This window comes from Cygnus atratus, chromosome 4 (genome assembly GCF_013377495.2).
Source record: "Cygnus atratus isolate AKBS03 ecotype Queensland, Australia chromosome 4, CAtr_DNAZoo_HiC_assembly, whole genome shotgun sequence".
Classification (NCBI taxonomy): Eukaryota; Metazoa; Chordata; class Aves; order Anseriformes; family Anatidae; genus Cygnus; species Cygnus atratus.
The window spans coordinates 50,175,976-50,203,853 of NC_066365.1; the positions used below are offsets into that span (position 1 = coordinate 50,175,976).

The window sequence follows — 27,878 nt, forward strand, 5'->3', positions numbered from 1 at the left end:
AAAGAGACAAATTGTCTACCAGAAACCCAGCAATCATGGTTCTAAATCTAGTAACTGATACCCAAGTGAATACAAACAGCTTTATGTAATCTTTCTGAGAAGATTTTTCACTTTCAGAATTGCAGTGAAACACCTCAACAGTGGGTTATTCTTGTACATACTGTAATGTTCTCTATGAGCAGTACACTACTGATCGGGGATAAAAGAGGACCTCAGGTGGCAGAAAGCAGCAGCTGCAGATTATGTCACTGCAGCTTTCAAATCCCTCCTCATGAGTAATTCAGCCGATGTTCATTGTCATGTCCCATGGACTCATACTATGCTCATTGCTTAAGTAAAAAGGCTTGTTTTGTTACCCTTACTTAACAGATAGGTGAGTTTGACCCTGAGGGCCCTTCTGTAACACCGTGCAAACAAATGTAATATTTTACATACATAAGAAAAAAAAAATCAGGGCTTTTGGTCACTCCTATTTAAATCCTTCAATTAGATCTCAAGGTCGGTTTTGTTTTTTTTTTTCAACTTTAGTTTGAGATCCTTAAAAAAGTCTGCTTAACCCATAATTAGGAATGCTTTACGCAGCCAAGATTCAGAGAGCAGCTCTGAATTTCTGCCTGAACCTTGGAAGTACATCAAATCAAGCAGCACCTTTGTTTGGGGCCACAAAGGTCCCTCCCTCCCTGTAAGCAGAGGACCCTGAACATTTTCCATGTTCTGTTTCCATGAGATAGATATGTGGGAGCTGCTCTCACCTGCACTCTTAAGCTGCACCCAACTTGTTTCAGTAACGTCAACTGCTGTTCAACTGAAGGGAGTGCCCAACTTCTGTTGAATAAGCTTGTAGCTGCAACACCCCTTTTGAAAATGGGAAATAAAAAAATTCAGGTCCTTTTTAGCTCAAGAGTTTTGAGCTGCAGCTCCCAGGTCTCAGAGTGCTCTGTGACAACACTTGGGCCACTGCTTCTGAAGCTGAGCTTACCAGACACAGAAATATCTGGGTCACAGAATCATCCAGGTTGAAAGAGACCTCCAAGATCCCCTAGTCCAACCTCTGACCTAACACTAACAAGTCCTCCACTAAACCATATCACTAAGCTCTACATCTAAACGTCTCTTAAAGACCTCCAGGGATGGTGACTCAACCACTTCCCTGGGCAGCACATTCCAATGCCTAACAACCCTTTCAGTAAAGAAGTTCTTCCTAATATCCAACCTAAACCTCCCCTGGCGCAACTTTAGCCCATTCCCCCTCGAGGGCTCAAAGTGGGAACATCTGTAAGAGGATTCTTGAGTCTCCACCCTGCTGAAGAATCCAGTACAATTACTCTCAAAAGTTGCTCTCTTACAAGTTACATAGAGTCCTTGTTATTCTGAGGTACTCATTGTTAGGATCCTGATGAAATGATGTCTCTTCCTTTATATTCCTGGAAACTTTAACTAACGTGCACAGAATGCCAGGGAGGATGGAACTAGAAGTACAACAGAATACAAATTATTCGGAAGTCAGACTCATAAACTAGACCTTTTACGTCCAGAAAAAGTTCAAACATTCAGAAAATAAAACATGACTATTTCATACATTTTATTTTTTCATGTCTCTGAACGTACAGTGTAAGATATCCACAGACGTTTTTATTTCATAACACAGTACCTTTTGAAAGCTGAAATGAAGAGTGGGATTAGACAACAACAGGACTAGTCACATGCCCCTGCAGCAGGACCTGTTCTAGCACATTTCTTTCATAGTTTGAGACATAGCGATTGCGACTAAGAGGTGGACTGCACTGTTTTCTAAACCAGGCAGATACAGGGGGTTAGGACAACGCGCAGGTTCAAGGACAAATCAAGCGTAGGTTTAGCTTTAGCAGTATACATACAGCTTATGGTCATAGTTTCTCTTAGTCATTCTGAGACAGTAATCCAAATGCCGACATATAATTGATACTTACTACATTTGCATACAGTGGGATATGTGGACATCATGAGGTACAGATCCACCAACATTACGTTACTCAAAGGAACAGAATATTTTAACTTCAGCTTTCAGGAAGGGGAGAACATTTCTAAATCCTGTGGAAGTTGAAAATCCATTCAAGTATGCACACTGACTTTGAAGATTACACACAGAGATGATGTATAGCCTGATCCATTACCACAACTTGTGCTTTGGTGTCTGACTTCTTGAAAAATGCCCTGATTCTAATTTTTTAATCATTTAAAATAAAATAAAAGGTTTCAAGCTTTTATGTTTATGAATACTATTTCCTGCATCTCACATGAATAAACTGTTCGTGTTACAAGCTATTTGCAGAGTCAGCCTGTGGAAAATATTAAGTAATGTGGCAAGTTAATGTTATGTTTTGTACATGCTGTGGAAAGGCAAACCTGTGGCTGGACATAAGTCAGAGCTAGCATCGGTGCATACAGCAAAGAAGTGGGGTTACTCAGCACCACTGTGCAATGCTGGTGCCAGCATCAGCAGCTGATGCAGGCTGTGAGAAGGGAGAGACCAGGGCTACTGGCATTTGCAAAACAGAACTGCTGGAAGTGCACGAAATAAAAATTACAATCAGCTTTTGTCTCTTCACAGAAACCTTGTCATGGTAAGCAGGAGTTTTTAAATAAATTCTTCTGCAGTGTGCCCATGGGTCATAAATAATAGTTATTCAGAAATACTTTATCCTCTTTGTAAAAACATTGCAGTGTCTAATATTTTGTTAGTTTGTAAGAGTCACAGCCTTTTCACCAATACTATAAATATCAATCGTCTGCAAATTGTTCTATAAAACCAAATTTCTTTAAGAATAAAATATGGTTCAGCAGCAGATTCAAGTCAAAAGTGCATACTCTCGTTCAAACACAGTTTTTGCATATTTTTGCATGTATTTTTTCCAAGGAGCTACCAGGAGAGGAAAGGGGTCATATCTGAAAAGGATAGGCCCGTTTAACTCTGAAAAAGTACAGTATAGGATACGTTCAATAAAATTGAGGAAGTTATTCCAAATCAAGCTCCCACCCATGCTTGGATGCATACAAAACAGATGTCTGGCCCAGGTGGATACCGGTTTATCAAAATGTTTGCAACTTCCCTCTCTTACAGTGATGACAACTCATTAAAGAAGAGAGTCACCAACTATGACACAGAAGTTCAGTGTTACACAGCGTGGGAGTTCCTCCTTCTTAAACAATGTAGTCTTTTTGGCTGCTAGTTCAGTTTCAAACAACAAACCTTTGCTGGTCCCAGTGATATGTTATTTTCTCATTCTAATTCGTTCGTTTAAAATATTTAGGAGTGCTCATATGAAAGTGATGAATAAGCTCATAATTATGTCCATCTTTGTAAGATCCAAACCTAAGAAAAATATTCAAGAAAGCAAAATCATTACAATATGATTTAACCCACACAGTCAAGTCACGCACTTCTGTAGTATAATTAATATTTCTCAATGTTTGAGATAGCTTGTTTCAGAAATAGACCATAATCCTACTTACATATAAATCATAATCTATGTCAGCTAGCTAGCTAGAGGTCTCCGAGGATGGAGACATTTAATTACACTGATTGGATTAATGCTATGGGTGCTCTATAAATGGAACTCCAGCTGACAAAGGTGAGGGGGGCTTTTATCCAGTAAAATCGTACACTCTCGATTTTTTTTCCACTGAGATAGTGTTTTGCTCTCCACAGTATCCAAATAATCAGCTCTATTGTTAATATCACAGATTTTTCTTTGAAAATTATGGTGAAAATTGTATTTTTTCATGCTGTATTTAAACCTGAAGATTTTGACCACTGCCTATTACAGTAGATGGATTTGTGAAAGTAAAATGTAGTACTTACACAAACTATCAGTGCTAAGTAACATGTAGAAATAGTACCATTGTGCTTCAAATGAACTATAATGAGAAAAAGTTAAACTTATTCCTAAAGACTACCATTTTTTTCTGCTTACAGGCAGCCATAAAGAAATCAGGACCAAAAAAAATAGTCTGTGCTGAAATCAACTTTGAAAAATTTGAAAGTGTAATTCTAACTTTGGGCAAGTTTCATCATGTGGAAAAGACTAGGCAAATCCCTGCTTAGGCAGGAAGCCAGTGACTGAGTGGTTAACAAAAAGTAAGTTCAACTGTTGGTGCATATAAAATATATATATTATATATATTCTGTACTGTGTAAAGTAGAAATAAGTTAACTTAGTAAGTTCAGCATTGTTGGAAATTGTCACTCTGTGGCAACATCTATCTCAAACCTCGTGACTCTCCACTGATATTTGATCCAAAATAAACACCTTTCTCCATATTTCTTTTAGTTATGCAATGCCAGTAGAAAAATAACATCAGCTTAAAACCTCGTCCTTTTTTCTTCTGGACAAAAGTAACAAACTGCATTAGGCATTCAGTTTGACATTTGCTCCAGTTATATAGTGTATTTTAACTACTCTTTGCATAAGTATTTTAACACATATATTGTATTTTGTGTTCTAACTAGTGGTATTTTATGCTCCTGATCCTCAGAGTGCTGAGAAACGTGGGAGATCTCCCATCATCTGTAAAAAGAGTTCCCACACCACTTGGCAAATATCCCTATCAAACAATCTCAGAAATTAATTATCTGGGTGAAATAAACATTATCTTCAATTTATGGTGCAACACAGCAGACAGATTTTCCCAAGGCACATGCCAAGTTAATGGTAAAAATGGAATTACAAATCAGAAGTCATTGCCTCCTAATTTGGTACAGACCAGTACCTCCGACTTTGAGAACTACTTTGTTCCTAGGTGTCATGTACATCATCCCCTTAACTTCTTACGAGGTGTACTGACCTGGGATTGAAATGGGTGTCCTCGGGAACTTGGCTGGGATCAGTAACAATTCTGTCATTATCAACATAGTTATCTAAATCATCTGGGATCCTAAATTTGGCCATTTGGACTTCTGAATCACTTAAACCAGCATGAGATATGCGGGCATAGCCCAACCTGTCAGATTCAAGAAGAGTTAGCTTGAAGAATAATTCAAGGCAGTCTCACCACATTCTTAATTCATGTCACTTTTTCCCAATCCTATTATTTAACTTATAAATGTAACTTTTCATGTCTATGAATCTCACCTTCCACAATCTTAATGTGCTCCATAAGCATGTGCATCATAACACAATGTCACAAGCAGAACAACTGAGAAAGTTTTAGTGCTTGACAACAAGAATAAATTCTAGATACAGGAACTTAATCAGTTTTTCAGTTTTAAAACTTTTCAGTTTTAAAACTTTTCAGTTTTAGAATATGCATACTCCTGTAAGCTCACCAACTTCACTGAAGAAATTCTGAAATTCAAGAAAGGAATTCAAACATGAGCAACATGAACAACGAATAAAATAAGATTGCAAATGGTGGGGTATTTCTACTCAATACAGTTACTTAAGACAGCTATCTAGTTTACCGGGTTTACTCCTGTTAACACTGCAGAATTTACATAATTAATTTGGAATGAGCTTAATTACATTCTGGTACATACATCACCAAGAGAATGATTTACAAGGAGCTTGGTATTTACAAGACATGGAGTGCATAGGTCCCAGCAGAGGCAAGTGCTCCGATATGGGTTTACACAGTTAAAATTTCCACTAAATCCAGCATAAATCTTGGTTCGATTAGATCAGCATTTTGTTTGAATGAACCCTACAATCATAGTTTATAATTTGTATCTTCTGTGTCACATACAAATTAGGGCTTAGCCTTCGCATTTTAGAGTGATGCTGCAAAGCCAGAGCTTGGATCTTGGAGAAAAAGTATTTTTATATTACCAAAGCAGTTTAGGTCTGAAGCCTTTTGACACAGAAGGATGAAACTCTAACACTGCCTTTGCTAATTATATTTGGAAGTACACCAATTATTTTTGAGATCAGTGTTTCACATTATTTCATAAGATACCTAGCTCTCCATACACATTTGTTAAGGGATGTAAGACTCTTACACAATTACCTACAACAAGGTATAAAATTTATTGTCATAAAGATACTTAACTCAAATTTCTAAATGCTCCTCTTTAACATACCTTATTACTCCACGATACATAATATAGCTACACCACCTGTCACGATCTGTGTTGTCAATATCCTATGAGTGAAAGAAAAAAAAAGTCAAACAAGACAAGCTCTCCCTATCGTTAGGCTTTAAATCAGTTACAGAACCAGTGTACAAACCTAGTGTAGAAAAATGTTTTGCCTAAAATGTGATAGCAAGGTAGAAAGGAAAAAACCCACTATGCTAGACACAGACAGATCAGACTTTTTAGACCTCCTGACAGACAGCCAAATTGCAGAACTGTTTTAAAACAAAACAATCACAGAATTACAGGTTGGAAGGGACCTTTTGAGGTCACCCACTCACAACCGTATGCTCAAAGTAACTTTGAGCAGGTTACTCAGGGCCTTATGCAGCCAAGCTTTTAAGATCTCCAAGGATAGAGATTTAACAAATTCTCTGGGCCCCTCTTCTCATGCTTGACAATGCTCATTGTGATTTGTTCTTCTACCATCTAATTGATATTTCTCTCATGGCAGCTGGAGTCCATTGCCTCTTGTCTTTTCAACACATAACTCCATCTTCTCTACAGCACTTCATGAGGTAGCTGAAGACTGTATCTGAAAATCTGTGTGCATCTTCTTGTGTGTCTAAGCTACCACACTGCAACATTAAATTGAATGTTTAAATATACACTCTCTCTCACTGTTGAAAGAAGCACTATTTTTATATTACCTGGACATTTCCATTTTCTATTAATTCCGTATAATCTCTGGATCCAGGAGCTGAAGTGATGTATCCTAGAAATACAATTTGCTTAGCGCTAGTCTTCAACAACTTTGAAACAGCTATGGCCTGAAGTTTTCTGTCCAAGTCCTCTCTGAAAGAATTGGGAAAGACTTTAATATACATGTATTTAAGCCCAGATTTTCTGCTATATCATAGCACACCAGAAATGAGTCTGACACCGTTTTTATTCCCCAGTATTAGAGAATATGAAAGTTAACAGAAAGCTTGCCGATTCCAGATGATCACCACGTTGAATAAAAGCCACATGGTAGTGGTGGATGTAATCACGGTTCTCTTCCTAACCATTATACTATCAGCTTTTTCCATTACTGTTTTGTTTTTTAATACCTATCTCATTACTAGGAAATGTGAGTTCTTTTGGTTATCTGAGGCTTTGTCACTGCCTGCACTTGAAATGTAGTTGTGCTAGTACAGACTGTCTGCTGCATAATAAAGAGTTCGTATGCCAACAAAACCTTTTACTTTTATGATGGACAGATCATGGTAAAAAGTAGTCTTAAAGTCTGAGTCACATGATTTATGAGATATAACTTAAGAGCTATGTCATCCCATTAACGCTTAGAATATTTGCCAGGTATTCTCCATCTTTTTAACAAGATTTACACAACAGTTCCAATGTGACCGAAAGTGATAGTGTAAGCAGAGCCTGGTAGGATGAATACTGCACCGAAATCCAGTTCCTGTCCTTGGATTTGTCATAATATAATGCAAAGATGCTTCTCTTTCCATGATTCTGCATGTTAATAACTTTAAACACTTGCACAAAGCATGTTCTCTTCTATATTTTGGTAGACTGGGCTGCATAGCATTGAGACGGCAAGTTGAGAAGACAGGGGCTGAAATACTGTGCTTTTAAATAGCAGTACTTCTGAGTGGGCCAAACGAATAAGAGAGAAGGAGCCGATGGAGAGGAGATAAAGACCATTTCAACAGAAGCCTGACTTAGGTATGTGTAAAGTTGCCTGCTCAGCTAGCTGCTCCTTCTAGACATGCCTCTCAAGAAGATGGGTTCTTTTAAAGGACACCACTGACATATTCCCACATTTTAGAAACAGTCTTAAAAAAATCCCCCGTTATCTAGTATCTTAGTTTACGTCATTCTAAGCAGCAATGACAGATGAAAAACAAGCAGTTGTATATGGCATTTAATTATAAAATCCATTAATCTCAAAACACAATCTAATTTGTGCTTGTTTCCCAAGTGTCTCCTCCTATTTTCTCCTTCATCTTTATCTTAGGTCTCCATGAGAGGGGAATACAGAGCAATTTTCTTATGCTTTGACAAACAGTTTTTCAGAGAGGCAAGTCCAATCATCTGCGTGAAACACAGAATGGAATTTCTTTGTAGAGTTCAGACTGGGAGTGGTTCCTGACAATTACATATGCTTAGTAAAAGGGAGATCTATAAACAATTTGCATGCTTGCAGCACAGCTTCCACAAAAGGAAAAGGAAGGAAGAAGCTTGGTATGTATGGGATAACGAGAATTCCTACTGCTTTCTGATAAGCTTCTTTGTGTATTATACTCTGCACCCAATCCATAAATTTGTCTCTCCGTAAATTAAAACAAATTTAAAACAAATGACAGAAACATAATTTCAGATATTGCAGCAAATAGAAAATACAACTACATGGAGCATCACAGAACTATCCCTTATTAATATTCATTACACAATAACTCAGACATTGCTTTAAAGCAAAGAACTGAAAGATACACCTTAGTCCTTTTCATCACATATTTGAGTTACTGATAAAATAATTCTTTATTTCCAAATCCAGAGATCAGATTTTATATTTCCAGTTTCATATAGTCAGAAAGACACTGAATGTATATTTTTGTTGTTGTTTAGACACTGTCCTTTCTTGGAGGCTTCAGAATTGTTACTTTTTATTTCAATAAACATCAGTTGTCCATTAATGCTAGCTATCCATAACTATCTGCACTCATTGTGGAATATAACGGATGCAGAAATTCAGAAGGATGCTCTCGTGGCCTGAGATGTATCGGTAGCCCTGCTCCTGTTTTTGCAGAACAGTATTTTTTTCATATCTCTACTAACTTGGATATAGAGCTCAGCCAAGTTTTGCAAGACACATTCATCCCATTAAAAAAGGCTTTAAAATTTCTAACCGCTAGTTAGATCACAGTATTTTTTCCAATGTGTATTGCTAGAACCAGCACTATAGCAGATTTTAAAGAATTCAAAAGAAACCCCAGAAGTTGATGACAATTATGTTTAACTTTGCACGACATACATAACAGGAGATAAATAAATAGAATACCCACTCTTCATTTCCAAAGTGAGCAACAACAAAATCAACCAGTTTCCCTGTGAAGTTGACGGTCATGGAGATGGCAGGTGCAATCTCTCCCTCCGGAGATGGAAGAAGGTGGTGGGTAGATTTTACAATTGGATACCTTGACAGTGCCATAATACTACATGAAAAGAGGGAAAGAGTTACTTTTTGTAGTTGATAAGCATAGCTAATCTGAACTAAGCAGATAAATGTGACCAAAAGAATTCAAACCATCTCTAGAGGATTTTTCTGAACTTAAGATTTTTTTTTGACTAAAACATTACTTAATCACACATCTAAAAAAGCATTATCAAATTCATTCTCACCCCAAAAGAAATTGGTAACAAAGGTGATATGAATAGGTCATAAATAGTGCAGAAAAAAAAAATCTCATTTAGTACCACTTAAAGATACAGGCTCTTGAAGAGGAAAGTTACTGAATTCTCCTCACATACAGGAAGAATAAAATAGCCGTTGCAACTTCACTGGAAGTTCCACCTCCCACAGAGATCTGCAAATCCCCCTAAAAAACCACCACATCATAAGCCACTATTTTTCAGACTGCAAAAATATTCAAAGATATCCAACTAGTAGTTGGTCAAGCATTAAAGTAAAAGCAGACACAAAAGTTCTGGTCAGACAGACATGTGCCTTTCTATGTCCATTTCCCACTACACTTCCCAAGCTGAATTTAATGAATTCAAAATTTGTAATTACTCCGAGTGCAGTTACACTTTCCAACTGCTATCACACGTTGAAGGCTGAAATCTAAAGTTCTCAGAGCTGACGAAAAAAGCGAATCAGAAACATAATTTGGAATGTCACACTTCCAAATCCAACTTCCAAACTTCCAGTGAGGGCCAGGATGCCATACTCTGCATCACCAATACCGAGGTAGCTTGCAGGCACAGGCATCAAGAACCGATCACATTTAACAAAGAGAAACCCTCATCTGCATTGCGTTGTAAGGCTAGGGAGTCAGAACAAGTTCTTAAAGACAAGCCCCAGCAAGTGATTAAGGTGATTATTATTCCGATTATTCTTTGTTCGTGTTTTAGTGGAGTATTTATTTTTATTTACTGTCACTGTGCACGTAAAGGTGACTCACCCCCAAGTATGATCTCTTGTGCTTGGACCAAAATCTGTGTAAAATCCTAGTCTTTCTCCGAGCCACATTGTTGGATCGTTGTTCCCAATAAATGGTTTAGAGGCATCGCTCTCCAGAATAGTGATGAAATCTGCACCTAAAATGAGGGGGAAAAAAAAGAAATCCTTACAAATGTATAACTATGACCTATAAACACAAATCATGAATGACTAGAGAATGCACTATTTCCCTTTTGATTACACAGGGATGGACTCAAGTCCTTCAGGAGTCAATTGGGACCAGTCTTACACCAGCAACAAACCGATGCCCAGACTTCCAGTTGTCACAGGCTACGCAGCCTCTGATGGAGACATCCTCACGCTTGGATGCCAAAGCTCCCTGCCACATAACCAGACACACGTGAGACTGCACTGTACAGCTGGCCTACACATACGTAGCGCGGTGCATTTCAAAAGCATTTAGGTATTCTGTATGTACACAGATTAACAGCACAGTTGGGTGTCCACTGCTTTCAACTTAATGAACAAGCACTGCACAGTATATCTGCATTTACCTTCATCTGCCAAATCTTATTCCACTCCAAAGGCTCATGTGCAAGAGGAAGCAGGCTGCTGCTGTCCCAACAGTTGGTTAGCCCGCAGCACCTTGGCACCGGCACACAGGCATGGCAACAGAAGGGTTCCCAGCTCCAGTGAATTGCAGACTACCCACAGCCATCTCACTTTCTCAGGGCACTGTTGTCCCTCCATGTTTACATACTGAGGTATTGTTTTGCCACCTGACAGGTTCTCCTACAGATTTAGCTGCCAAGTGCAGGAAGACATCTGGTCCCTGAAGGAACCCAGCGGCTAGAAAAGGCCAGCCCATGCCTGAAGGAAGGTTATCTATCATTATTTCACTTATGCAAAGTATTTCTGTATAGACAAGTGACTCATTCGCAATATAAGAGAAAACAACACAACGAAAATCAAGCAAGCAAACAAAAAGAAAACATAGTAAAGTGTTTCCACCAACCAAAAACCTCTTTAATATCTAAGAAAAAATGACTGCCTCTGTAAATAGCTTTTAAACTGAAGTGATCGTACTGGAACAGCTCACAAATTCAGGAGAAAACCACTAGATCTTGTGTTAATGTAAGAACAGACTCAGCCAGCTAGATGTTCTTGCTTCTCTCTGTTTCTTCATATGTAGCCTCTGACATATAAATTAAGTGGGAAAAAAGTTACCTGTCTGATTGAGCAAATTAGCTGATCCTTCCAAATTAGACCATCCTTCATTGTCATATGCAAATCGAAAAGGCCAGATCATAGCAGAGAAGTCTCTTTTTGTAACCTCAAAAAAATAAAGTGCAAAAAAAGTTAATTATGATTTGATTTCCATGTACTGTATATTTGCAGTCAACAATGTCAGATACGTGGTGCCATAAAAGACACCCAAGAGGAGATATTTTAACCAACATATTTTACAAATACAGCTGTCAAGATTACAAAAGTCTTTAGGCATTTCTGAGAAAAATCTGTGCTGTTATCAAGAGGAGAAAAGTCACTGTAGTTAAAATGAATTTGTACAAGTAACAGTAAATATATGGACATGAAAAAGACCAAGAATATTGTCATCTTTCTAAGAGTAACTACCCATTTTCTATACTACAATCCTCGATGAGTTTTAAAAAGAAAGCCAACTGTTTACGCACACACTTTCTACTCAGCTCTCATCATTTTTTCTGCATCTTTTCCTGCATTTGTCATCAGAGACTTCTCTAAGAAAGAAATTACCAACAGGAAAACATGTCAAGAGCAAGCTTCAAATGACCATTTCTGGACTATCACCGAAAGAAAACAAGTTTAATTCGTAATTTGAACCACTTGCATCAAAAGTTTGATTTTACAATAGCAAAGTCATGGAATGGAAAGGTTAATTTATGTCTGATAAAAACAGCTCTAATTTTGAGTTAAAATTACAAACTATGTAAACAACACTCTCAGACAACTTGTAAGTAACTTAATTGCTAAACTTTGTGAACACGAAGTGTCTTAATTGTTAATATCTCTGTGATACTCGATTTTTTACTAGATAGGAAACTGGAATCTTCTGATTTTTATCCAACTTCCTTAATTAGTCTAATCTAGGTCAACCAACTTGTCAGAGAGGTTCAGTTCAGACTTAGGCATATAAATACGGAAACAAAGAATACTTTCAGCTGGAAAGGGCCTCAGGAAGTTATCAGGGCATACCTCTCTGATGCAAGATCAAGCTGCTAATGGCATTGACCAGTCCAGTTTTGAATGTAATTAAAATAAACTAATTTATAAAAGTAGTATTGAAATCAAACGTATGAGGCAAGAATCTCTCAGCATTCTAGAATGATTTTATTTCCTTCATAGCAGCACAACAAACCTCCAAAGACCCAAACATTTCCTATATTCAGTATGAATTCACAAAGTGAACTTTTTGCATATTTATTTCTGAATTACTGCTGCTGAATATTTGGATACTGGTATAACGACAACCAACAAACCTAAGATATCAGAAGCACATTTCACTGTATATTTGAAAGTTACCATTTTCACAAACATGCTACTCACCCCTTGGCCCAACTTCTTCTCGTAAGTTTTATAACGTAGACCCAATCCTAGCAAACCAACACCAACAAACAGCCACAACACTTGAAAGAGAGAAACACGGAAAAGTTTATTTTAAAGTAAGAGGAAATAAAGTTGTTATTGCAGTTAAACAGATCTGGATATACGGTCATTCTAAGGCGTGCTACTCATAGAATGGGGAAAGTATATATTTAAATTTCCACACATGGCAGTGATAACACCATTCCAAAGTTGTGTACTTAAGAATACCGGTATGTGTGCAGATACACACTTCCATTCTCCAACACAGAAGGGGCTGAGCAGACACAATACACCAACGCTGCCTGGAATATTTGTGTAAAAAACATACCTGTTGAAGAAGACATCATAGGAGATAAGCGCATCATGTAAACTTTCCAGTGTTTCCCTCTCTGTGTTCAAGATACGCATCTGTAGCATGCATCTTTTATTTTGTATTAACATAATGTGTGGAATAAAATTTAGTTTACTTCACAAGCCTCTAGATTTCAGAAAGATATGATCCCTGCCAGACCTCCAGGGCAGTTCTTGTGTAAGTACCCTCATTGGTGGGTTCTTGGAAAGGCACTGTGGCTTCACAGAATGCAAATTCAGAGCTTTCCCATTGCTCCTGTAGCCTTCCAAATAACCACGGTGGACACTTACGAGCCGTCAGTGTTTGGCACACTGTAATTTGATGATCAAACTCCTCTGCAGTTATTTCATTTATACGGTGGCATACAGAATCTACAATGACTTCAGTAACCCCAGTTTGTTCTTTCATCAAATCTTTAAACAGACGTAATTATTTTTATGCAAGTTTTCTGGAACAACTTTATGTCAGATTTAAATAAATTTTACTGTGGATGATGTCAGAAGAAAGGACGTGCTCTTTGTATTAGTAAATGTTAAGCAACTTCATAGTCTGTAAGATGCAAAGGTGCTTAGAGGGGAAGCTGAGAAAAAAGTACAAGTCTGAGCATGATGGGGAAATACAGGACTTACTGTTGTAATGTCATAAAATTAGCTGAGCAAAGGCTCTGCTTTGTCACAGACAATATTTTCAAGCCTTTACTCACTTTCATGTAATGTTTTTTCATGTGTAGTAATGTTTAAACCACTAGCACTGGTGCTCACATTTCCTGTAATGCACAAACATGTGCTTTGATATTCTTCTTTTATTTAGGGTATTTAGGATATTCTTCTTTTATTTAGAGTATTTAGGGTAAAGAGCTTCACAAAGCTTTCAGAAACAGCCCTGTAAAGCGGAAGCACTACTGCCTCCACTTTCCAAACAAGGTAAAACGAGGCACACAGATGATGGGCAATTTGATCCAAAAATCACAGAAGAAAAAAAAAGATACAGGAACTTGAACCTTCAGCATCCTGATCTCTGTGGGGTTATCATGCCCTAGCCACTAGCCATTTTTTCTTTTACCAAACTTTACAACATCAACAGATCAGAAAAATGCTGCATGATTTCTTTAAAAAAAGTTAACAATGGAAACAAATCTGAGGCTCAAATAATCATAGCCAAATACTTGAAAGCATCACTTGGATGAATTCCAGTGGTTTAAAACCCAAAATGAAATCAAAACATTTTAGTTTCTTTTCAAAACCTAAGAAAAACAAAATCAGACCTGAAACATACTATCTGGAAACTTCATGGGCAGATGAGAAAAGTTTCACGATGGGCCTGGTCTGAATGCAAAGCAGGGAATCAGGGTGGTGTAGGGATGTCATTCACCATCAGCTTTGCAGGACTGCCTCCTCCCACAGAAGGGCAGCTCCTGGGCCATCCAGGACCCATCCCCTTGCCAGCCAGCTAACACAGCTCTGTAAAGGGCTGACTTGCTCAAATCAACATACTGAATGGGCTGACAAGTCTTTTTTTTTTTCTTTCTTTTCTCTTCTTCTTTTTTTTTTTCTGTGTACACATCCAGTAGATCTCAAGATACAGAGAGACTAGAACCTGGGCAACACCGACCTCAGGTCTGCCTCTGGAACTAGCACCAAATCCCACCTTTCTAAAACATCTGAGCAAAGCACTGCACTGCTGTACTCTTTTTCCTCAGGCAGTATTCTTAGAGTCATGGATGAGAGGGAGAAAAATTACACTTACGTAGTTTGATATATTTTTTACTCCTTTTGAACAGTGGCTTTTGGTTGTTTTTCACTTCAAAAATGAAGCTAAGGTCTTTCTTGGATCCTGTTAGAAAGTCTAGCCCAATGCATAACATAATAAAACCTGTAAAAATAGGTCATTAGTTGTTTTTTTCATAGAGTTTTAACATATTAAACACTGCTCATATATACATCATTTATAAACTCCCAGCTGCTGTGTTACATTCAACCTTACAGCTTCACCAACAAAGACAATTCAGTCAAAGCCCAAACAGATAAATGCCATACTAAATGTAGTAATGCAGGCAACACGAGATTAATTGACAATCTAACTTATCATTGTCAGTATTCACCTCACCTATGCCTGCAGCACTTCAACATTAATAGTTTTAATTTACATTGTAGCACTTGCTGACACAAGCACTGCTTCCAACAAAATCGGCTTGTGACATTAAGCACGGCACTAATGACAAATATTTCAAAAACGTTACTTGCAAAACAGTAACACTGCAGGAAGAATTCAAAGCTAAGAGAGGATTTAAAACTCCACTGAACACCTATTCTACACATTATTCCACAGAACGTTTAGCCAGCTAACACAAAGGCTGATCTTAATAGCACTGCAGTACAGTTTCGTGGTTCTATGCCAAAAAGGCTAGCACAAAGCGGGCAGAACATGCTAAGTACGTCCAGGCTCCCACCGACAGCTCCAGCTCTCAGATCAGCCCAGTGCTTCCAAAGTTTTCCAGAATTAATCCAGACAAGAGCATTTAAATAACATATCTATTACAATTCTTACAGCAACAGCTTGATGAAATATATATATATTTATTGTTGATTCTAGATGCCTCTTAACTCTGCAAGTTAACTGCTTTGTCACCAAGGTAAAAGTAACTTTTTTTTTAATACAGGTACTCCAGGAGCAATTGCTCAACAGTTCGTTCTGACACGGTGTAAGCAGACTACAGCAGGACAGGGGGCGGCATCTTGTATTCGTTTCCTCCACAGTCAAGAGAAGCAGCTGTGCTTTTCAAGAACAGACAACTAAGCCCACCTATAGGTACATTTTAAAAGCTAGTAAGGCTTCATGCACCAGTCATGCACCATGACGGTACATTTTCCTTTCCATGGGTAGTGCGGACTAATATTACAACCTCTTATCCTTATGAGCTAAAGCATTCCATCACCTGCAAAGAAAATGTGGGAGCCTAACAAACTGGCTAAGAGCTCTTCTGGAAAAGGTCTACATCCTCTATACCTTTGTGTCATGATTAACTATACAAGTCATGTTTTATTTCAGAGTTATAGCTGAAGATAAAATATTTGTTACTCATTATTTTCTTACGGCCCTTACTTGCTCTGTTAGGGGCAAACCAGGAAGCTGGGTCTAGTCTAATAAAAAAATGGGCACAAACAAACCTTTCTCAAAGGGAATCTACTTCAAAGCCACAAGTCAGTGGACAACCAGGGATCCAACCCCGAGCATTATGTTACATCACAGTGAAATAGCACAGAAGTTTTGAACAGAACGATCTTACTTTCATTGTCACTTCTCCCAGTGCAGTTCCCTACCCAGACTGCGGCAAGAGAAAGGCAGGATATTGGACAGGAGGAGAAAGCAAGAAATAAACACTTGCACCTGAAAGAAAGCAGAAGAAAACAAGCAGTTTGCCAGAAAGCCAGGCTGTAAGGGAAGAAGCACAGCAATAAATACATAGCCTCATAGTATAATTTGTGTGTCTTTGATAGCAATGAGATGCCATCAAAAAGCCAGAAATTGGATTCTCAGGTTGAATAAGCTCATGTAGTGCCATCAGCCGAGATAGGGTCAGCTCACAAGTTTCTTTTAGCCAAAGAGAAAGTTAAGGAAGGCCATGTCTGTGTTACTATCCCATGATCCAGCCAGGTGACTTAATCGTCAGTGTATTTCAAAGGAAGTGACAGAGAGAGATTTTGTGTAAGAGCTTTTCTTTTGTCAAAGTATTATTCAAGAAAGCATCTGACATTTCTCTACCACACGCTTTCTTCCTGTAACTCCAAAAAATAAAATGAAATGAACTGAGGCAGCCTTTTCTACAGACTACCCAGATTGCTTTCAGAACACAGAAAACTGCAACACTTGTAAAGGAGCACTCCTCAGAACACAACAAACTGAAACCGGAGTGACTGCTGTAACACGTGAAGGACTACACGCAAACTAAGAACCACTGACGGAAAGTGGTTGCAAAGGCATTTCTGACATCTGAAACCACTGAAGCAACAAGTCTAACTCGGCATTCCTTAATCCGTTCGAAACAAAATATAGGATGATGTGTCACATTTTCAAATGTGCCACACGCTTTGCCCAAGACAATGTTTAGCATTGTCTTAGTATGGTTGGTGAAATATGCTACTGAAACACATTCACACTTTTTAAGAAAGTTATTTTGGAGACAAAACCAGAAAGGATTGGTTTCACTTCCGCCTCTCCACCTTCATCAAGGGAACATTTTGCTAAAACCTTTATATTTGCTCACCTCAGTTCTTCCTCATTGGCAAATACCTGACAATTTCTTTTCTTCTCCCATCCCCCTCCTCTTTGTCTGCAAGGACTTGATGGTCCTTATGGGTCCCTTCCAACTCGGGATATTCTATGATTCTATATTTCTGACACTGCAAGACTACCAACGTTCCTCCAAACTTGCTGTTATGTCCACACAGCATGAGGTACTGTTGTTATAGGGAAACGAAGCCCAGCTCTCAGATGCAGCCTAGCTAGATCAGCAGGATGCTGCACTTTGGTCCTCAGAGCAGGACTGAATAATGCACTGAATTATGTTACTGCCCCAGCAACGTTTCACAGCCCTCCTGAACCCCTGAGTTTCCAGCAACCCCATTGTTACCTGAGGTACCAAGCTGCTATCAAAGGCAGCAAGCACACAGGTGCAGTCACACCCTGAACTGCAGAGCAGCCATATTTTTAGGGTGACTGATTAACACATTTCTTCCTCAGAGGTGCACTTAGTTATCAGACTTTCTTTTCACTTTTTCCTTTTCCCTCAACTAAATTCCATTTTCTGCCCACATTTTAAACTATTTCTAACAGTAAAGAAACAAGCAGTGGGTTTTTGTTTCCTTCTTTGTTTTTGGTTTGGGTTTTTGTTTTTTGTGTGTGTGTTTTGATTGTTTTTCATGTCTCAATAATTTTCTCATAGAAACTCTTTAGTAAATCAAACAGGAGCTGAGCATTTAGAAAGACTATACGCTAGACACATTTTAAACATCTGAGGCTAAAGCAAGCATATTACTAGTAGTTCATAGTCATAAATGTACCTAAAAGAAGATGGGAGCTTTCTCTGGCATAAATTCCTCCAGGAACAAATTTATAAGCTGTACACCATACACAGAAGAATAATTCAAGAACATAGGCAAACATGGCTGTACTCATGGCTTTTGCAGGATGCAGACAGCTAACAAAGTGTCCAGCCAGCTGAGGCCACACACACATCGTAAAGACAGCAAGAATGTTGCCTGCAACGGCAGCACTCCAGGTCTGTAAATACAGGAGACCAGCTGAAGACGCTATACCTGTGAAGGGATAGAAAAGAACAGTGAGTCAGCTACATTATATGCACTCTTCTTTTAAATATTCTCTCTAGGAAAGATTTAAAAAAAAAAAAGTGTGTGAAATATAACTGTGCTTTGCAGACATGAGAACTGTACCACTAGAAGGCCAGTTATTCCCAAAAGCCAAAAACAGCCTCTCACTTTTCTCAGAGCTGCATTCTTTTCAAGTTTGCTTCTTGAGCTGACAACAGTGCAGCAAAAAGACTGCAACGAAACATCAGCAAGAGCCATATTACAATTTGAATACAGATCTCTGAAGACTAGCACCTGCACCTAAAGGTAAATTATCAGGGCAAACGATGGTTTAAGCATTGCCAAACTCTTGTGTCTTTACTGAGACTTTCCCAATATTTGATATTTGATTTTGGCTCCCACAGAGTAGTCGTCCCAGGAGAAATGCAGTTTGCATTAAATTCCTCGTTTTCAAGGCTGCAGAGAATAATTTGAAAGTGTTAGCTCGTGAATGCTCCGAAAGAGAAGGTGAACGAGAAAAAAGCAAATCATAATGCATCACGTCCTTTGGACTCCATATTTTGAGGTCCCAATTACTACTAAACCTTTGTAGAAAGTACTGCCTTGTCTTCTGGATAAAAAGATCCAAAAGCCATGAGCTAAAATAGCTAAGACAGAAAAAAAAAAAAAAGCAGACAAAAAAAAACCACCAGCATTTATACCAGTAAATTTCTCTTAGAGGGGCCTACAAATTACACCAAATTGCATCCATCCATCCATGCGGAGAAAGTATGGAAAAAAACACTTCTCCACCAGTCAAGAGCAGAACAATTTCCATCTCTGACTTGCTCCACAACATATATATTCATTCCAACTGAAAACGGATGTCTAGATCCAGCACTCATCCCTTTTCCCATCACCCAAGACCCGCTGTATGCAGACTGATTCACAAATACATTACTTCAGCAGAACTGCTTCGATATTCATATTATTTTACTGCCTGGAGGTAAGTAAAAAACTAAGGAAGCAGGTTGTAAGCCTGCCTTCATGTGGACTGCTCTTTATGCTACAAGCTACCGTGCCTCCTGTGGAATCAAAGGTTTGTGTCCCCTCAACCCTAGAAACCTAGATGTAGCCTTCCACAATGCAGATGATGAGAACTGAGATGCTGCTCCTGGGAACAGAACCTCAGCAGGGGATTCTGAAGAGAACAATGCTGCTCTGCAATTACCTGGAAATTTAGCCTGCAACCTTTAGTCAACTGGGCGGACGTGGGGATGCTACAGGCAGTGACAGAGAAAAGGAAGCTCTGATTAATGATGGACTTTTCTGACAAGCAGCGTAGGGCGCGAGGGCATGACTAAAAGGAATAAGGTAATAGAAATAAAAATTCTGTTCCAGATTTGCTCTTACCTATAAGAAACCAGGCAAAATTGGCAACAGAAGACCAACTCCAAAATGAAAGCATCAGTCCATGAGCCAGGCCCAACAGAACTGTACCTCTGATACAAAAAAAAAAAAGGAAAAGAAATTGTACATTACATTCATAAACACCTGACATTCAAAAAGAAACTTTCAGACATACAAGCGAGGATGGTTGGTATTATTCTATAATCCTTTTATTTAAAATAGTTCTCAATTTGAGCACAAAATACCTTCATCTCACACCCTGCCACGTTAGTTCCCCTTAACTGGTTGTAAAAACCATCCGGAAAATAATGGCAGTTTATCACAGTGTATAAGCAAGCTGTGTTCAGCAGCAGAAGCTTATCACTGAAGTACTGGGTACAAAAGGAAAAAAAAAAAAAAACAACTCAGATCAAGTGAGAGGGAGTAATCCCCTCTGAACAGAAGCATTTTCTTCACTTCAAACACGAACCCTGCAGCATCTAAGATTGCTCGCAATCTTGAGCAGCTCTTGTGAGTGCTGATTCCAAACTATGAACTATCTCACCTGCAGCTACACATACTTGAATATCAGAATAACTAATCTACTCTCTTTCTAGATTTTGGAACATGAGTGAGCAATTCACAGCATTAAAACTATATTCTTAATGCCTAAAACTTCTACAGAAGCATATCTTTTAATATTGCACACTTTGTGTTTTGTTGTTTTTGGGTTTTTATCTGCATGCCTCTCCAAGGTATATTATTTTGTACAGCCTTCCCAATGAAGACAACCGCTAGATTCATTTACTGCCTGTTGGATATACATCTCGTTCATAAGCCCTTCAACTTCAGTACTAACTTAAAAATCATTTTGCAGGGTGGCAGATCAGGTTTTATTATTGTTGAAATAAAAATCATTCTGGAACATAAAACTTTTAAGATTTTTCTTTTTTTTTTTTGTATAGATGCAATGCTTAGAAATATCTGAAACCAAGAAGGAATACGAAGGAAAAGGAAGGACTGAGTGAATACTCCTTGGCCTCTATCCACAAGTCTTCTGCGTGAAGTACCTTCTATTCTATACAGATTTTTATACCATCGTCCTCTCCCTAGCAAGAAAGCTCCTTCCAATAATGCATGGTAATTTGACGCGTAAGTAATTTAACATGTCTGTCCTCTTCCTTCAGGCAAAAATAAGCAAAGTTAATTGATCTGGCTGAGTTTTAATTTGTCACCCACTATGGCATTGGGTTTTGATTACTGTTTTGTTCAAATCATTAAAAACAAACAAATAAACAAACAAAAACAAGGCACTCACCCATATGGATTAGGATCCGGACCTCTATGTGGATGCCCACTTACTGCCCATCTAGAAATTAGCGAGACCTCGCCAAATATCCACACGGTGAGAAACATGAGGCTGCCAAAAGCAATTCCTGACAAAAGCCAATTAGGCTGGGAAACAATCTCTCTAACTCCATTACCAGTATTGTTTGCTTCTTGTTTCCTCTTGTCTCCACCTAGATTAAGAATAGGAATATAGCTCAGCAAAGTGTCAAATCAGAACAAAAAGGGTTATTGAGAAAAAGAAATAGCCAAGATTACCAGAATAAATTACTGGCTCAGACACAAAAGCTAACTTATCTGATCATTCATGAAAATTGGTAAGATAAAATATCTCCATAGGTCTGTCAGGAAAAGCTACTGACCTTAAGTGTACAAAAATGGCAACCTGCTCATATGATTCATATGATTATCCTTCATACTACTGGAATTTAAATTGTTAAATTGGCTTTGGAAATCAGCAGAAAAGTTATTAGAATTCATTCAGAGGATTCTGTTCTCTGAAACTCTAAACTCCGATAAGAACAAAACCTGACACTTCCAAAGAAGCCAGAAAACTCCCTTCCTTCTCTTCTCCTTTTTCCATGCACTTGAGATCATCTAAGGAGATGATCACTTGAGACTCATCTAAGGAGAAGGCAGTGCCTTTAGTTGTATAGACATTCTTTTGTCACCTAGGAATAAGAGATTCCCTTCCTAATTTCCTGCAGAGATTCCCTTTCTAAATTATTATGAAAGTGGAGGCTTAGTTTGTGTCATGCAATACAAGTCTACAAACAATACACACGATGACAATTTATACCCACTTACACATAGACAAGGTTTTACCTTTCAATTAATTCATTCAGGTTATACTGAGAAGGAAAGCACTTCTGAGGATTTAACATGAGCTGCCCTAACTAACCAACCCAGCCACCCTGTCTTCCTTGGCAACGCTACCTTCACAGTTTTAAAGAAAACAACTAGCCCATGCCAGCCCCAAGTGCTGTGTAACTGTCCAGACACTCCAAGAACTTGGGCAAATTTTGACCAGGACAACTAGCACACTCTTCCATTTTTTTTTATGATTATTTTGCCACTTTAGCTGTTCTTCCTCTTTGTCTCGTCTCCGTCGAAGAATATGCATTGGCAGAGAAACTGAAACAGCAGACTGAATTAAGAAAATAACAGTGACACGACAGATGTTTTCTGTTGGAGAAAGGATAATCCATCCTGGGTTTATAGGTCTAATATTTCTCTTACAGGTCTCTTATTTCTCTGTTTGTTTTACTACTGCATTATTGATACTGCAATTAGTTGGTATTTCCAACTTACTACAGCTTGTATGAATTGTGACACTGATTCTGCCATGTTATGGGAAGATGAAAGCACTGCTGTTTGTAAAGTCTATACTGCTCGTGCATCTCATCTAAAAACAGACTGCTGAGGAAAAAATGAAGGAAAAAAGGGACACACGGATAGGTTTCTTTTAGGATGTTTTTGTAACTGCTTTCTTTGCTACAAAGCACTTACCTGAATAGATTCGCTCCACCGCTGCTATAAAACCAAGTGTGAGTATGACTGTGTTGGCAGCTTGCGAGCTCCAGACTGGGTTCAGTGATGTATACCAGATGCGAAGAACAAGCAGCATTATCTTGCCCAGTATGAAGCCCCATATCCTGATGAACCTATAAGAATCAGTTGTAGAATACTGATGCATTTGAGGGTAAAAAAGATCTTACTTTTTGAGGGAAAAAACCACACCTTTTAAGATAGAGAGATGTCATTTATCATGCCATCAGTATAAAAAGAAATACCTTTGTAAACTGTTTCCTGACCACCATGTTACTGTTTGAACCAGTAACGAGGAAGAAACACCTGCAGACAAGATGAGGAGTCTGATCGGAGCATTTGGTGCCTGGTACGATGCTAAGCCACCTACAAACAAACACACACACACAGTGGTTCTTTTAATGGGCAGCAGGGATCAGGTAACAAGGATTTCTTGTGCATTAGTTCAATCTTGTTTGTAATTTGAATGGCTACGCCATTCATGTGAGAACACGTGCCACTACGTACTTTTAAACAAACCAAAGAAAGGTTTGGACAGAAACTGGGTATCTGTGACATTATAGCAGTTACCACAAAAAAAAAAAAAAAGAAAAAAAAAAAAGAAAAAAAAAAAGATCATCCAAGACTCCAGTGATGTCTTAATTTAAATACTTATGGTTAAGTACCTAAGCAGACAGATATTCCAGAACCATGCACTTGCACAAGAACCATGCACATAAATCAAAAGCCATAAAACTTGAGGTTTATCCTTTTTCGAAAGGAGCAGCCACCGTACATTGGATAGGGATTACTAGAGCATTGGTCTTACTGGCGTGAAAAAGACTTTCTCTGGCCCAGAATCTTGCTTCAGAGCCTGTTCCATCTTGTTACTGAGAACTGTGACTCCTCCAGCCCCTGAAGGAGATGCTGCATGTGTATCTCCCCCATTTCCCGAGGCACAATGACCTCACCTTTATCGGCACTTTCAAACTCAGCTAGCAGGTTTAAAATCCAAGTGACTATGGGTCATGCACATTCTCATAACTTCTCAGTCGGTGTGTCAAATTCTGGCCCAGTGACAAAATTTGACTAGCAGCAAACAGCAGGAGAAGCAACGTAATTTGCTAGCAGCCATTTGCTAAGAAAGTATGAGTCAAACATCATGAGGCATTAAGCAAGGAAGGGTAGAAATGGAGCAGCTGATCCTGGCAATGCATGCTAGGAATCCTCCAACTGTCTATTTCCTCATCCTGCTTACAGCAAAAGATGCAAAGCTAAGAGCAAAGATGTCAAAATGAAATAGCCAAGAGTAGTGAATGACGCGCTTGCATGGACCTCAGCACAGCTTGCATGTACAATGCACACAGATTTCTTTTGCTGCGTTGTGCTGAAATCCACAACTGCCTCTTCAAATCTTTTGTCATTTGCGCTAGCTGGATTAACGCTAGCATGGGTCTGCATGCTTATATTGCACACACCTTTGGCTGCTCAGCAAGTACATCCAAAATGTACATACATCTATCCAAACATGTAAATCTACCCCACGTGTTATCTGAAGGCATAGACTCAAATGGACGCTACCAGAAGCTTTGTTTGTTGTTGTGTTGTGTTTTTTAAATAGAACACAAAGTCAAGTAGCGTGAAAGGATACAGAAATCAAAAGAAAAGCTTCAGAGAAAATAAATCTTCCTGAAAAGATAAAAAGAAAGTGAACTATAATGATGGATAAAGGAAAGTCTTAATCATTTAAAAAAAAAGTCCTAAATATTCTGGTAAAGAGTGAGAATTACCACTAGCTGCTAAACTCCTTGCTAGGGGCAAAGAGGGTGAAGAACATGCTTTTACATCTTCCCCAAATACTGACTCTTGCTGTAGAGCAACTGGAAAGGTGAATACAGTACAGCAGACCTGGTAGAGAATATGGTGTAGAGTTGCCAAGGGCAATATTAGGAGTGTTTGGGAGATGGAAACAGCAGGAGGACATGGTCACTGTGGGCTTCAGATACCCTAGGCAGGAATGAAGGGGAGATCTCATCTGCGTATAGCAATGCTCGAGTTAGCCCTGCCCGAGGATGCTTACAGCTTGAGCCTCCCCATGCTCTGGAGTCCTCCCATGACAATCTCCACTAACACATCCTTCCCCCAGATGATTACCACAGGCGCTAGCTTCTTGTTCACAGTTCGTATCATCAGGAGCCCGTGATGCAGGTAAGCAAACATATAAACCAGCAGACTTTACGCACCACTGCTCTTTATTTAGCAGAATGAGAATTACACTCATTTAAGCAATTTCCATCTCTTTTGGCAAAGTGAACTAATAAGAGCAGCAAGATGATCTGAAGGACTAATCTTAAATAAACACGGCAGATTTTGCATTACTGTGATATCTGAAGGAATGCAGAGTGCAATTTGAAATGCTTACACGTTGCTACTAGGCTCTACAAGCAGATTTTGCAGAAAGCAACGCACTGAGCACTGCTGCGGAAAGGTGAAGTGGAAGACTGCTCACTGAAAAGCTTATTAAAAACATAACTAAAAAAGTATTAGGATGGATAAGATGGAAAGAGCAGAAAATGAAAATAACATGGTGAAATTACTCTTCATCTGAACTGATGACACCAATAAGCTGTGTTCTATTCCAGCAAATTTCTAGAGATAAGAAACAGGAATTCTTAGAAAAGAAAGAAAGTCATGCAGAGAGAGTAAAAGATCATCCTGTTCTGTCTTCTACCAATAAAAGAGGAAAATCATATGGAAAGTGATTCTCTGATTATCATCTTATATTGATAAATGAGAAGTCAGGAACTGCTGCTTCAGGAAGAGGCAAGACATCACTTAGCAGCAGCATTTTCCATCTACGCAGGATGGATACCCTCATCTCCTCTGAGTTCATTCAGGTGTTGCAAACTCATTAGCAATAACCTGCTTCTGAACTTGGAGGTAGCTGCCAAATCTTCTCCCAACAAACTTCCACAATATCAACAAGAGATAAGACTTGTGCTAGTTTGCTGAAGACAAAAAAGGGAAAGAAGGAATCCCAGCAAGTCTTGGCTTAGGAAGGAGCATGTGCAATGGGTTGTGAGGAAGTTGTATCTTAAATTTAACATCAAATGTTCTGCCTGTGCAACTGGTGGAACATGAGAGTCATTTCACACTCCGGATGAGTCTATAACCCCAGCAATACGCTACAGGCACATAGATGCATTAAATGAAGAAAAAAAACATATATTCCAGAGCTTCAAAAGTAAATATATTAAAGAACATTTCACTTGCAGCACACTACATTTATATTACATAGCCCCAAGCTGTTCTGTAACACCTCATCTCTAGCCACTGTCAGAGACACAGAACTGCTATACAAAAAACACCTGCTCTATTCTTTTCCATGCAATATTGACAACTTCTTCCTGTTGGGCATGACTTGTACTAATTTAAAAGCCTCTAGAAAAAAAAGTGAAATGAGATTTGCCTTGAATTATTCAGAACAGGTCTAAAAGCCAACATAATGGATGCAAACAATATTCCTCTGACCATATCCACAGGCTCAAGAGAAAAAAAAAGCCCAAGTTCATGAGAGCAAGAACTTCTTATTTCTGTGTCTTTCCAGAATCCTCTGAGTCTTGAGGCAATTTGCAATGTTTATTGTTATGCCTTGATAACAAGATGGAATCTATAAGTCACTACAGTGCATACTTACCAACCATAGTCAGTCTCAGAAGGGCTAGGATGTACTTATTGTTAGCCAACCTCCAAAAAGGACCGATTATCAACAGTAATGGAGAAAAGAAGGCAACTGCAAAAACTTCTAAACCCGTGAGTGCCAGCGTCTGAAGGGGGAAGTAATAGATCATCGGTGGCAGACCATGGTAAAGAGACCAAGAAATGTAGCCTAAAAAAAAAAAGAAAAAATAGATACATCACACATTTTCTGTAGCAAGGCTTCCTAGAGATTACTAAAAATATACCATTTTATACCTCTAAATATAGAATACTAAATATATTAGAAAGTAGTTCAAGTAACAGCAGCCACTTTCTGTGAGGAAATATTTGCTGTTTCAAGTCAAACATTTTCCCAGGAAATAGAATGGCGAGAACAAAAGAGCTCTTCTCCAGCTCAGACCACAGTGGTCCCTACTTTGATCTTCAGAGAAGGACAATTCAGTCCAGGGTAGGGTTAGCACTCAGTGGGAACAGCGCTGCCTAAATAAGTAACCCACCCACAGACCCAGGGCTCCTCTGAGGGTGGCTAGATGGATCGTTCTACTACATCTCGCTTAGCACACGGGCTGGGCGTTGATGCTGAAAGGCTGCTCGGCTCTGCTCGCCAGAGAAGCCCCGGTGTGGCTGTAAGCACAGTGTGTTCTGCTCCGCTCCCCTGAAGACACCTCGCTCATGCACACGGTGGGATCTCCCGTGAGGTCTGCAGGAGGCTCACCAAGCACCCGAGGCTGACAGACCCCAGGCGTGACCTGAGGGCGACCACCCTCAGGGCTGCAGCTTGGTCAGGGCAGCGCTGCTCCTACAAACACCCCTGCAAACATCAGCCGCCAGCACGCAAGGGTTCCTCGACTGACCCAAGGGTCAACAGGCACTAGAAAAAAGGGGAAGTGTAATGGTCTAAACCCGAAGAAGGCTAACCAGAAGCCGTTTATTCACTTCCAAGGGGTGATCTTACTTTAAAGCGCCTTTCGCCAACGCATCTCCCCGTGGCCCCTCAGGAGCGCCCCGGAGCCCCCCGGCTCCCCTCAGCCGAAGCCCTGCCGCTCCCTCGCCCCTTCCCCGCCGCGTCCCCCTCAGGGCACACCGGCTGCTACCGGACAGACCCCGGCGCTGCCCTCCGCGGCCGTGAGGGGAGGAGGCTCGCCCCGGCCCCGCCGCCACCTACCGAGGAGGCTCTCGGAGAGAGCGGCCCTCCACAGGGCGGCCATCCCCCCGCCACACCTCGCCGGGGGCTTCGGCGCCTCTTCGCCCGGGAGCCGAGCGCCGGGGAGCCGAGTGCCAGGCGCCGCCCGGATCGCCTCACCCCGGCCGCCTCAGCCGGCACGCGGCCGACGGGGACCAGGAGCCGCAGCGACGCCTGCCGGAGTGCCCGGC

General features: G+C 39.6%; 1 protein-coding gene across 1 annotated transcript; it reads right to left on the bottom strand.

The window, feature by feature from the left end:
* Nucleotides 1–1,559: 1,559 nt before the first annotated feature.
* On the bottom strand, nt 1,560–27,843 carry CWH43 (cell wall biogenesis 43 C-terminal homolog). Its single transcript, XM_035551692.2, has 16 exons — nt 27,670–27,843; nt 26,482–26,673; nt 23,051–23,171; nt 22,767–22,921; nt 21,229–21,430; nt 19,935–20,023; nt 18,276–18,530; nt 14,962–15,087; nt 12,825–12,904; nt 11,466–11,571; nt 10,240–10,375; nt 9,121–9,270; nt 6,760–6,904; nt 6,056–6,117; nt 4,825–4,980; nt 1,560–3,352 (listed from the first exon to the last, which is right to left on the bottom strand). The coding sequence occupies exons 1-16, from the start codon at nt 27,710–27,712 to the stop codon at nt 3,265–3,267; spliced, it is 2,106 nt and encodes a 701-aa protein (XP_035407585.1). The 5' UTR covers nt 27,713–27,843; the 3' UTR covers nt 1,560–3,264.
* Between the last annotated feature and the right edge of the window lie 35 nt (nt 27,844–27,878).

Bases quoted from the DNA above. Each gene is read 5' to 3' on its own strand.
- CWH43 (XM_035551692.2), bottom strand. From the start codon at position 27,712: ATGGCCGCCCTGTGGAGGGCCGCTCTCTCCGAGAGCCTCCTCG. The intron at 23,172-26,481 runs GTAAGTATGCAC...GTTTGTTTGTAG, and splicing joins TCTGAGACTGACTATGGTTG to GTGGCTTAGCATCGTACCAG. The intron at 12,905-14,961 runs GTAAGTGTAATT...CTCTCTTTCAAG, and splicing joins TAAAAAATATATCAAACTAC to TGTTGTGGCTGTTTGTTGGT.